A 12,707-nucleotide genomic window follows, 5' to 3' on the forward strand; every position below is an offset into this window, starting at 1 on the left:
GGTTATTATGAGAGAATATGAATGCCTGCCGTTACATGGAGCGTGGTAAATCAACTTTTATGTATGTGTGTTTTTTTTTACTTTATGCAACATATGTTTTCATATATATCAAAGTACAAGTGTATTGAAATATGTTTTTATACTTGAAAACTATCTAGAAAATCATTGGCTACAGATATCACAGGAGTGGTCATCTTGTTGGGCCAGTCAGACGCCGACACACCCTCCTTTCGGAATTCTGGATCAATCTTTGAATATCAGTATTCCTACACTTACACTTGTGCATGTATCAGCGTTAAAGAAGGCGGTACTAGCTTGTTAATCACAAGCATAATGTTGAGTTAAAAGTAAGCATATTTCAATGTAGCTGTCGGAAAGTCGACGAGTATGCGTGGTGCATGCTCAATATAAATTTCGCAAGGTAAATTCCTTTGTACTACCAAAGCCCTGCCTCGCGAAGTATATGTCACGCAATTCATACATGCATGCTGAGCCACTTCGACTTTACACAAAAGGTTTCATAAACAAATTTAACCTCCCCAAAGTGTGGGAGGTAAATCTGGGGATAATCATAATGAATAAGTTATTGAGGAGTACTAACTGATTATCAAATTGACATGGTTCATATACAACGTAGATTGTTTCCATAATTTATTGCTCTTTTCAACATGAATTTAAAATATTGGGAATGGCGGATTGATATTCGTGTGGTGACGTTTTAGGAAAAAGAAACATCCGAGATTGAAATTACAGAATGTGCTTCATCAATATTTAAAAATCATCATCTTTATTATAATACAGTGTAACCTGCCAAAACCGAACCTCGTTTGGAATTTCAACTGGTTCTGTTTAGACAGGTGTTCGGTTATCCAAGGTTCAAAATAAATAAACACTGATATAAAGGGGCTTGGAACCGTCTTTGGTTCAGACAGGTATTTGGATTTTTTCAGGTTCAGAATTATTTCTTACTTAAATATGTTTTCTTTTTCTTTAGGTCGACGACGGTCGTTTCCGATGAGATTTGATCCGACGTATACATATAAATGGAATAGGTATATATCACCAGCTCTTACAATTTTCAGTAATCACCAATCTTCAGAAGTCCAAAAATGGCCAAATGGAATGAACAGCCTAACTAAAATGCCAGGGACATTACTTGATACCTGCGACAGATACAACGAGATAGTCCTACGAATAATAACAAATCTATGGTATATCAGATAACGGACTTGTAATCGAGTTTAGCATTGTAGAGAAAACAAAGATTGACGGTCATTGGTTGATTGGAGCCATTGGTCGGTCTTTTAACTTATAAGCTCGGAAGCACCAAGAACGGATCTTTTATTCTTGTTGTTAACAGAAAAGATAATACACTCGGACTCTATAGCTACGACATGCGTATAATAAGAAAAATATTTGAGCATAAGGCCGTCACTGCATACTCTGACTTGTGTATAGCATTCGGACTTCAGAATCCATTGATCATCAGGTCAACAATACGTCTCCTTAATGCGTATCAATTTCAATTAAAAGTGTTATAGAGCTGCAATGCATTACTAGTCAATTGATAGCATATGATGAGGTATTTGCTTTTTTTTTCATTTCGTTTGATTTAACATTTTCTTTTGAAAATATAATTTTAATTGTAATCTTTGCTAACGTAATTGTTCTGCTCTGTAATTTTATTCTTCTGTCTTCCATCTCTATCTATATTCCTCCATAGTCTCATCGAAAGTCTTCCATTCTCTAATACCATGTCAAATCTCAATCGATATCCCTCAATGTCTATCGTTCTCACGTCTAAACCTCATTGATATCCTTCCCAATCTCCGATGGTAATTCCGTCTATTTTCCATTGAAATTGATTCCTCCATAAAAAAATTAAAAAAATATATTTATCTATATTTGTTCTCTAAACGGTATTTTGGTATTTGTAAGTTGTGACGGCAAATGTATGCCTGAAGTTAGTTGTTTTTTTTTCTTTAAATTTATTCAAAGATATAAATACCCACACTTAATGTATTGTATGCTTATTCTTCTGTGGTTAGGTCTTTGTCATAAAGTTTTAGGAGGTAGACATAAGGTAAGGGACGTAACTTTTAAAATCAGTGATATGTTTGTATCATTTCACCAAAGTCAATCAAGCTTTCATTTCAAACAGAATGGAGTCAGTCCAAGTTACTACTGAAGATGCAGTTTTGGCTAAAGTTGAAAATAAATACAGTCCAACCTGAATAATCCGGATACTGAGTAAATCGGGATCCTGTCAAAATCGACTGATTTGTTTTTGTTGTTTCGACAGGTTTCGAAACAGTTTTCCCTGTTGTGAATTTGAACTAATTGACTTTGTCTTTCATAAAATGTTTATTTATATTATTGTTTTTAATCATTTATTATGCCTACATGCATAAAAAGCGATATTATGCCTTGGCTAATTTCTGCTATCATTTGTCAAACGTTCTCTCTAGAAATTTTTTGGTTTATTCAGGGTTCGTGTAAGATAGGTTTCACAGCTGATATTATCTAAATACTCCATTTCAAGATATCATTGCCGGCTGCAGCTGTCCCAAATCAACATTATACTCAGGTACAGCGATATATCGAAAAAAAAGTCTTGTCATTCATAATATAGGATATATAGTGACGGTCTCAGTATTGTGCCCTGTTGGTTCTAAGAGCTATCACAGTAAAAATCCGGATTAGCGTTTCAGTGCCTGGTTATTGGTCAAACGTTCTCGTTCTGAAAGACAAGAATTAATATTTTAAAACCACAGTCAACCAATCATATTTTATGTTTTCATGTCAATGCCGTATTTAACTAAAATGCGGATTGATATTATCGGGATTTGACCCAAGTTTATGGTTATATTAGGCTACAAGAAGATGGCGTGCCACCCATGAAAAGTATTGATTTTTCTATCTTTGAGGACAAACTTATACCTTATACTATACAAATCACATCAACAAAACGGCAAGTCGATAACGAACAGCCGAGTTAATTGTGCAAAAAGTCTTTCCAAATTTCCGCTGTCAACACAACAAAAATGTTTCGTTTTTAAGCAGGGTGGACCAGGATATTTGAAAAAAGGGTGATTTAGCCTTAAGCTCATTTATTTTTTTCCTTCCGAAATTAACACTCCCTCTCGTAATCCGCCACTGCTAATGGACTCCAGTTGAATCGTCCATCGTGTTTTTGAAATATAACTTTGTTCGAATTGTTATTTGTACTTAATATTACTACCATACTGTTTATATCGGAAACTTAGAAATTTACTAAACTACTTCTAGTCATTAAAGGACTGTTTAATAATGAAAAGATTGGTTACGCTTTACGCTTTAAAGAACAAGATGATATTTATAAAGAAATCAGCAGGAATAGCGCTAGTCACAACTTAGAGTAATCAAGAGAGCCAGGATTCTGGAAACAAAAAAAAATGTAATCCAGGGACAATGCACAGACATGGAAAACAGACACACATAACACAGATCACAAAATAACCAAAATAATACACAAGACAAAAGTAAATGAGTAACTCGAACTCCACTTAGAACTGGGAGCATGGACCAGATGCAAGCGTCCTCTGCTTTACTAGAAACACCTGGCGAATTCCTCACTAAAGGTCAATTCCAGAAAAGAGGAAAGGAAAACTATGACACGTTGAACAAATATGTTTTTTTATGCAGTGGGATCCACAAGTGCATGATGACGATCATAAACTTTCCTTAGTGGTGACTTCAATCTTGTAGAAACATAACCAAATTCCAGAAGCCTAATTGTGATACAAAAAGTGAATTTTCATTCTTATCTAGATTAATTAAACATTTTGCGAGAAAAAAAATAAAATATTACTTTTTTTTCTAATTCAAAAATAAATTGTCGAGAGGGGATTGTTCTATTAATGATAAAGGAATATTACAGTAAGCAAGACAATGTGTATGATGGCTCTTCTTCTTTTTCCATTTTACTTTTGCTTTGCATTGTTCTGTTTTTACTCCTTTTTCATTTGTTTACTTTGTAATCATGTTTTGGTTGGCATTAAAACACAAATCCCAGGTTGCAAGTTCTAGTATTGTTTATTAATCATCGTAACATGGGAAACAATGAAAAATACCCTGTAATAATAAATAACCATCGTAAATACATGGTATGATCAATATGCGAATTATAAAATGTTCAAGGTAATCAAAAATAGGAAAAATAACAATATTTTCCTTATAATCTAAAACTAATTACGAATATGTCTTTCGTACATAAATATCCCATTTTGAACTCTTATTCAAAATGTATAGATCATGTAAATAATATGTATTATATGCATTTGTTAACTACACATATAAATCAATCTCACAGATATTAATCTGTGAATTAACCAAATAATTGAAAATAGTAATATGTAAATACAGACAGACATACGTTTTTCTGCAGAAACAAATAGAGCAGACAACATGTTAAACAACGCATAAGCATAACATACCTCACATGTTTGTGTAAAGGCTGTGTTTCCTATGGCCTTCAGTTTCAGGACATCACTATAATATACACCTGAAGTACCAATATTTATACCCATAAATATTCAGGTCATATGAACTACTGAATCAATATAGTAAAAATAGTTATCTCCCTTCCATTCACATTTTTACCAGAACTGAGCAGTATTAAATTTATTCAGATTGAAATGATTTATCACTCACTCATACATTTTATCAGAATTATGCTAAATCCATATGAAATTATGCATTTAAGTTATTTAAATGTTTTTAATCAGTTTTTATGCAAATCTTACTGTTACAATAAAGTTATTTAGTTGAAACTGTTTAAATCTAAAGCTTATTTAAGATTTTCAAAACACTCTAATCAATCATACAAAGCATTCAAACTCAATCACCAATTTACTGCATAAAGATAATTTATTCTCAGGATTTAAAGAATTGAATGTTATAAGTACTAAATTATTAATAAGAAACAAACCTCGAATTAAGATCGGCTTTATCACAGATAGACAATCCAGGTAAATATAAGATTTTCCACTAGACAAAAAATGGCTTCTTCACTCCTTCAAAACCTAGAGTCAACTACCCACAATCACAAGTTCCCGCCAAAAAATAAACCAACCAATAAGAAACAAGGAAGGAGTAGGAATATCTGAGTAATAAGGATATAGCAGACTACAAATGTACTGTAAAGGAGTAACATATAAAATTACAATTTCAAGCAATGAAATTGATAAAACTAACTTTAATTGAATACAAATCACACAAATAAATCACATACAGGGATACATGACTACTAACAATAATACATTGTTCACAAATACAAATTGATAAAAATACAGATATACCACACACTCCTCCCAGGCGCAGAATGACGTCCCGTCATTCACTCACACTAGTGGTGGCTATTAACTGCATCCAAAATGGCTAAAGCTGTCTCTTTCTGTAAACTTTTAAATAAAGGTGTTCATGCTAAGTTGGTGAGAAATTCAGCCTTCTGCTGCCACTCTGATGTTGACTGGGTTTGTCTAGGTGGTACAGGACGAACAGTCCCAACAGCTGACATATCGTACTGCCCAGAAGATATCCACGCAGGTGGTCGTCTGTCCCTCATATATCTCCTGGCAGGTACTGGAGGTGTATCTGGTGTTTCAGTATGCTCGACATCAACAGGTGTGTCCTCCTGTGGATCAGCATCATCAACTACTACTTCCGTTTCAGCATGGGCGTCCCCAGACTGAATTGAAACATTTTGGACTGGCTCATCTACAGTAGATTCCTCAGTGAGTGTGGATTCACCGTCTTCTGTATCCAGTGCATAGTGAAACACTTCAAAACTGTCAAAAGACTCGTCCGAAGATTCATCTGAAGACTTATCTGCAGTATCATGTCTCTCAGCTGTTGTCTGTTTACGTGTCCTGGGTTTCGGTTGTGGTCTAGTCTTCTGTGTCTGTACTGATGAATCGTCTACTGATGGTCTAATAAATCCAACAGGCAACAGTAAGTTCCTGTGGAGTCTCTTTACACATCCTTCTCTGTCCTCTCTGATGACTTCAAACACAGAAATGTCTGGATTTGGCTGGTCTAACACCACATATGGCACATCCTCCCATTTATCTGCTAATTTGTGCCTTCCGTCAAATACAACTATCTTGACAAGGACTCTGTCTACTTTCTGGATGGCTGCACCTCTGACACGTTGATCGTAGTTCCTTTTCTGTGTGGCTTGAGCTTTCTTGGATGCTTCAGCTGCAAGTTGGTTAGTCTAGGATTCCTTCCGAACATCAAGAAGTATGGTGAAACTCCAGTGGTCTCATGTTGTGTGCAATTGTAGGCGTGAACTAAAGGTGATATATACGCCTTCCAATTAGACTTCTGATGTTGTTCCAATGTTCCGAGCATGTTGATGAGGGTACGATTGAAGCGCTCGCACATCCCATTCCCCATCGGATGGTATGCTGTTGTTCTGGATTTCTTCATTCCAATCAGACGACTAAGTTCTTTGATGATGTTACTTTCGAAGCATCCGCCTTGGTCAGAGTGGATCTTCTCAGGAATACCATAATGTAGGATGAAATTGTCAAAAAGAACTTGTGCTGTTGTTCGAGCAGTCTGATTCTTCGTTGGGATTGCTTGAGCGTATCTGGTGAAATGATCCGTGATAACCAAAACGTCCTGGAATACTCCTTTGGAACGCTCTAGCTTTAAGTAATCCATGCACACAAGCTGAAGGGGAAACTGTGTCGTAATGCTGACGAGTGGATCTCTCTGATTGGTAGGTGTTTTTCGTCTTATGCATCTTTCGCACTGTTGTATCCAATTCTCCACATCCAGTAAAATCTGTCACGGACCAGCAACATCGTCCTGTCCTTGCCTGGATGGCCCATGTCGTCGTGGAGTGATTCAAGTATAACACTAACATGTGCAGATGGTAGTACCAGCTGAGATTTCCTGTCGTCTCCAATCATGAAATCTCTGTAAAGCACGCCGTTCTTAACAGCAAGGTGAGCAAACTGGCGCAAAAGTGGTGTAGGTCCAACTTCATCTGATGTAGGTTTGCGTCCTTCTGCGACATACTTCACAAATGGTCGAATGACTGGATGCTTTGACTGTACAGCTGCCCAATCTATGATGTCAGTTAGTTCTTCTTCCAGCGAAGGTAGTGCATCTGGGTTGACAGCCAAACTCTCGATGTATGCTCTGGGAAGGTTGGAGTTGCAAATGGTCTGAACAGACTCGATAGAGATGACCTCTCGTTTGTCAGAATCTGTGCCTTCTAATTGCTGTGGTATCCTACTAAGTCCATCTGCATCTGCATTATTCCTGCCTGGACGGTAATGAATCTGGAAGTCAAAAGATGATAATGATCCCAGCCATCTGTGTCCAGTAGCATCGAGCTTTGCTGTTGTCAGCACATACGTCGTGGGGTTATTGTCTGTCAAGACGGTGAACTTGCTGCCCCAAAGGTACTCTTTAAATTTGTCGCAGACTGCCCACTTTAACGCTAAGAACTCTAATTTGTGTGGCGGGTATCGTCGCTCTGCTTTGGTGAGTCCCCTGCTAGCGTAGCTTATCACTCTCTTCACACCTTCCTGTTTTTGGTATAAAACAGCCCCTAGAGCAAACCCAGAAGCGTCTGTATGAAGTTCGTATGGGCTGTCGCTGATGGCATATCCAAGTATTGGTGCAGTCAACAGGTGATGTTTGAGCTTCTCAAACGCTTTGTCTTGCTCAGTACCCCAATTCCATGGTTTCTGCTGTTTTGCCTTGGACTTCTTGGTTCCTGGTGTCGGCATCAACTCACTCAAAGGTTGGCTGATTTTGGAATATCCTTTGATAAATCGGCGGTAATATCCAACAAAGCCAAGACATCGTCTGATGTCTTCAGGTTTCGGCCAGTCGTGAATCTTGGATGTCTTCTCTGGGTCTATTTCTATCCCTTCAGCTGATACTACATGTCCAACATAAGTGACCTTGCGTTTGAAAAAGGGACACTTGTCAGGAGCAAGCTTCAGGTTGGCTTCTCTGAGACGTTGGAACACACGTTGAAGGTTTTCTAGTTGCTCTTCGTAAGATCGTCCAAAGATGATTATATCATCGATAAAGATGCAACAGATTCGAAGGTTCATATCGGACAAGCACTCTTCCATCATTCTCTGGAATGTTGCTGGGGAGTTGGTGAGTCCAAAGGGCATTCTATTATACTCATAGAATCCTAACGGCCCAACAATAAAGGCAGTACGTTCCTTGTGTTCTTCTAGGATTTCTATCTGGTGGTATCCACTTTTCAAATTTATGGTACTGAAGAAAGTACTTCCAGCAAGGCAATCAAGTAGTTCTTCAATTCTTGGTAAACTATAGCTGTCTTTCCTGGTAGTCAAGTTCAGTTGCCGGTAGTCTACACAAAGACGAAGCTTTCCACTTTTCTTCCACATTAGATGCCCACGGGCTGTGTGATGTTCTAATAGTTCCCGCTTTCAGAAGTTGACGTAGATGTTCCTTAACCTCGTCGTACATGGTGGCTGGTATTCGTCGATACCTCTGTTTAAAGGGTTTGTCATCATGAAGATCAATACGGTGTTTCACTGAAGTATGTCCAATATCTCTATCATCTTTGGCAAATATGTCTTCATCCTTCCTGATGAGGTTAACTCCTGCATGAAGTTGATCTTCTGTAAAGTTGCTTTCGGTTATCTTCACTTGGTCAAGAACAGGTATTGATGAAGCGGCTGAAACATCTTTCTGGTATTCGATAGACACTGGGTGTAATTCACATAAAATTGCTTTCGGTGGAATCGTGATAGTTCTAGTTATCACATTGGCAATCTGTATGAAGATGGTTCTTGTGCTGCCATATTGATAATCAATAAGACCTGGTTCCACTTCTAAGTCTTTCCAATTAGGTTGACGTTCAGATGAATGTAGCATGGCTGGAGTTGGACCATATGGTATCTGTTTATCAATGAACGCAGGAAACTGTGTACTGGTATTTGGTTTGATGGTAATAGGAGTTATTGAAGCGTTCTTCACTACTGCTAAGGTGTTGTTGTTGCGTGTCAATTCTCTTTCTCTAAGTGTAATTGATCGGAAGATACCATGGTGTTGTTATATTGCAGGACTGTAGAAATCGTTGTCCATGATGTTCTTTGATGTTGTCATGGATTACCTGCAGTATGTTGGTGCCAAGTAGAAGAGGTACATGTGCATTGTAATGGTTGTCAGGTACCACAAGTAGTACACATGGGTAGTTGGTGTTCTGATTCAAAAGCTGTAATTCTGCCTCTATAAATCCACTATACGGTAGCTGTTGTCCTCCGGCACATTCTATATCTAACAAACTGCTGATGTTCTGAAGTTTAGTTGCCTTCATATGGGTGTTGTAATAACTATTACTGATGGTTGATACAGTAGATCCAGTATCTAGTAGTGTCTTAACAAGTTGTCCATTAAGCTTTACTTCAGTCTCTGTCGGTTGTCCAAATAATCCAAGTGGTACGGTCTTTTCCTTTTCTTGTGTAGGACCTGTCGTTGAGTTGTTCAAGCCTAGTGGCGGCCCTGCTCCATAGGCTTCTGGCGGTTTAAATCCTTGTGACTGTTGGGTGGGTTAGCACATCCTATTTTCTTATGTCCTTCTTGGCCGCATCGATAACATACCATCTTATTTGCTTTCTCTGTTTCAGTTCTTGAAGTTGATGTTAATTGGCGTTGAGATCTAAGTCTCCATTGTCTTTCCTGACGTTGTGGTTGTTGGTTATAGCTTCCTCTATAATATCCATCTTGTCTGTTATTATGGTATGTCCGTTCCAATCTATCAAATCGTGTGGTCAGTTGCTGTATCATTCCTTTTAATTCACCATTCTCATTAGGTTGGGATGTATTTTCTGCAGATGTTGTTATTGCTCGGGCAGGTTGGGGCTTCTTTGTAGTTTTCCTGTCCTCATGATCTCTTTCTATCTGTCGCAGTGCTATGCGCAGTTCATCAAAATCTTTAATGGAATCGTACTTGTGTCCCGATACATCTTTCAGTTCAGGTTTAAGTCCTGCCCATAACATGGAGTGTAACATGCTGTTGGTATCTCTCTTCTGAACTATCTGTTTGTCTACAGCTTTTCCAATGATGTATTCCAATCTACAACTCCATTTGGTGACGGATTCATCTTCTTCTTGTCTTGCTCGGTAGAAAGTGGCCAGTAGATCTTCTTTACTTTCTACGGCTCCATAAACACTGTCAAGCTTGTGAATAATCTCTGGTAAAGATGCTTTTGGTCCAAGATACATAGCTATCATTCCAGCATCACTCTATAGCGATCTCCTCACAGCATAATTGATGTTTTCTGGGTCATATAATTTGTCTTGCTGTAGTCCACAAACTTCATAGCGCCACAGCTCATATGAGGTTTCTCCTTTGTTGTTGTTTCCAGAGAAGTTGGTTATTCTGGGTGGATCCCTCATCCTGAGTATATTGTCCTTGCTGGTTTTAGAAGGCTCATCTGAGTGTTCTGGCTTTGGTTCAAGTTCACCAGTTGACGCTAGATAATTGCGCATCCAATCCTTTACTCCTTGGACATCTCCCTTTGGTGTAGATTTAACCTCTTCCTTTAATAACTTAAGGAATGCACGATCCTCTGCTGAAATGTCCTCATCCGTCATGATGGCATATAAAGTGAAAAATGCTTCAAAAAGTAACCTTAAACCTTTAAATAGAGTAGAACTACAAAATAAATTATCAAAAGAAAAAAAACAAAATAAACCCTAGAGGTCTACAATAAGTGATATTTTCAGTACAATAAGGTCAAGTTCAAGTATATGCACAACAACTTACCTTTAGGATACACAACCTAAACTTGGATATGAATTGTAAAACTTTTACGTTCACAAATCCATCTCAATAGAATATACAAATAATATAGGTACTGAAATACTTAATGAAATTGGCGTATAATCGTACTAGTATAGGAAAGGAGCTACTGACGAACAACACCAGCAACAACTGATAGTAACTGACCTCGATTCAAATAACTAGAGTTACTTCCCCTAGACCAAACAAAAAAAAACCAAAGACCTACTTGATAGTAAAGATGTAAGGCAAACTAAGTGCACAAGGGTTAAGGTATAAGGTTGGCGCCCAACGTGATTTTGTTTTCATCGTAACGAAGTTCGATAGTTTGTGTATTGATTGACTAGTCTACCTGTCTACATTTACCTGTGGGAATTCCTTATTCAGTGTTTGAGTTCTATTTCGTAAGTGACGTCACACAGACTGAATCGTCAAAGATAGTGATACGTCTCTGAACATAAAACATTTCTACGTCATATCGAACAATGATTTTTTCAAATTCCGGAAGTGTCAATATCGAGGACGTCGGAAAAGCAGCAATTTTCTAGAATATCAACGGGATAAAAGTGTGCATTGGTAACTATCATAAGTTATTCATTCTATGTCTATATGTTTTATGTACTGTTTTGTCATACTGTACTTTGTCAATGTGTATGAGTTAAACAAAATTCATTGAAAACTTGTTAGAATAACTTAGAATTTTTTTTTGCAATTTGTTTTGTTTTTCTTTTGGTTAACATCAAGTGATCAAAGTGGTGTCACACTTTTCAGTTACGTGAACCCGTTGCTCACTTTTAATAGAGTGATGAGTATAAAGCACATTATTTTGTTGAGTGCTAGCTTGTATGTTGTATCGAATGTTGAACTTTGCATACATGTAGTTTGATCTGACCCCCTCACTCCAACCCCCCCAAACCACATACAACTGAAGTCAAGGTCAACCGGAAGTAGGTGGATAGGCACTTCCTGTTAATTTTATTTTATTATTTTTCTTTTTCATTTTTAGATAAGTTGGAGTTTTTCTTGCATACACACATACACTAGGACTTAGTCAATATTCATTTTTTTTTCGTAGCATTTAAAGGTCATATGTGACAAATGTGACACTTATGTACATGTAAGTTTATGCCATATTGTAATACACATTGAGGTTTACTGAAAGCTACTGAAGCGCAGTAACATCAGTGTGTATACTTATTCATATTCCGTGTGACCCACACATAAAGGACATTGATTGACACATGTTTGTGTTTACATTTTGTACAAAGTTCAGTATTTGTGTTTAACCTGCACTTATACATGTGGTGTTTGTGTTAGAACTTAGTGATTATTTTGTGTGTACATGTATATATTTGTCTTACTTTGTCTAGTATATGTTTGTGTTGTTTTTATTTACTTGAACGTTATATGTTGAACTGTTCATAAACCAGTACTTAAGTGTGTTTAATACATTTAAGATTTTGACTTTATCATAAAAATAATAGTCAAATTAAACTTTTGATAAACTTAGAATTGAAATAGGTACTTAACAGGGTGCAATAGTGATTGAGAGTACAATTCCTTGTAACACTTGTCCATCAATAACATTTACTAATTATCCTGACCTTACCAACCAATAAGAAACAAGGAAGGAGTAGGAATATCTGAGTAATAAGGATATAGCAGACTACAAATGTACTGTAAAGGAGTAACATATAAAATTACAATTTCAAGCAATGAAATTGATAAAACTAACTTTAATTGAATACAAATCACACAAATAAATCACATACATGGATACATGACTACTAACAATAATACATTGTTCACAAATACAAATTGATAAAAATACAGCTATACCACATTATGTTTCTGTTACTCTTTTTATTTCGCACGTTTG

General features: G+C 37.0%; 1 protein-coding gene across 1 annotated transcript; it reads right to left on the reverse strand.

Moving 5' to 3' along the window:
- Positions 1 to 9,527: 9,527 nt before the first annotated feature.
- Positions 9,528 to 12,427, reverse strand: LOC148600327 (uncharacterized). Its single transcript, XM_088559067.1, has one exon. The coding sequence runs from the start codon at positions 10,276 to 10,278 to the stop codon at positions 9,535 to 9,537; it is 744 nt and encodes a 247-aa protein (XP_088415193.1). The 5' UTR covers positions 10,279 to 12,427; the 3' UTR covers positions 9,528 to 9,534.
- Positions 12,428 to 12,707: the final 280 nt, after the last annotated feature.

Source organism: Perna viridis, chromosome 13 (assembly GCF_037379345.1).
Source record: "Perna viridis isolate PV_CMFRI_1.1 ecotype Kerala chromosome 13, ASM3737934v1, whole genome shotgun sequence".
NCBI lineage: Eukaryota > Metazoa > Mollusca > Bivalvia > Mytilida > Mytilidae > Perna > Perna viridis.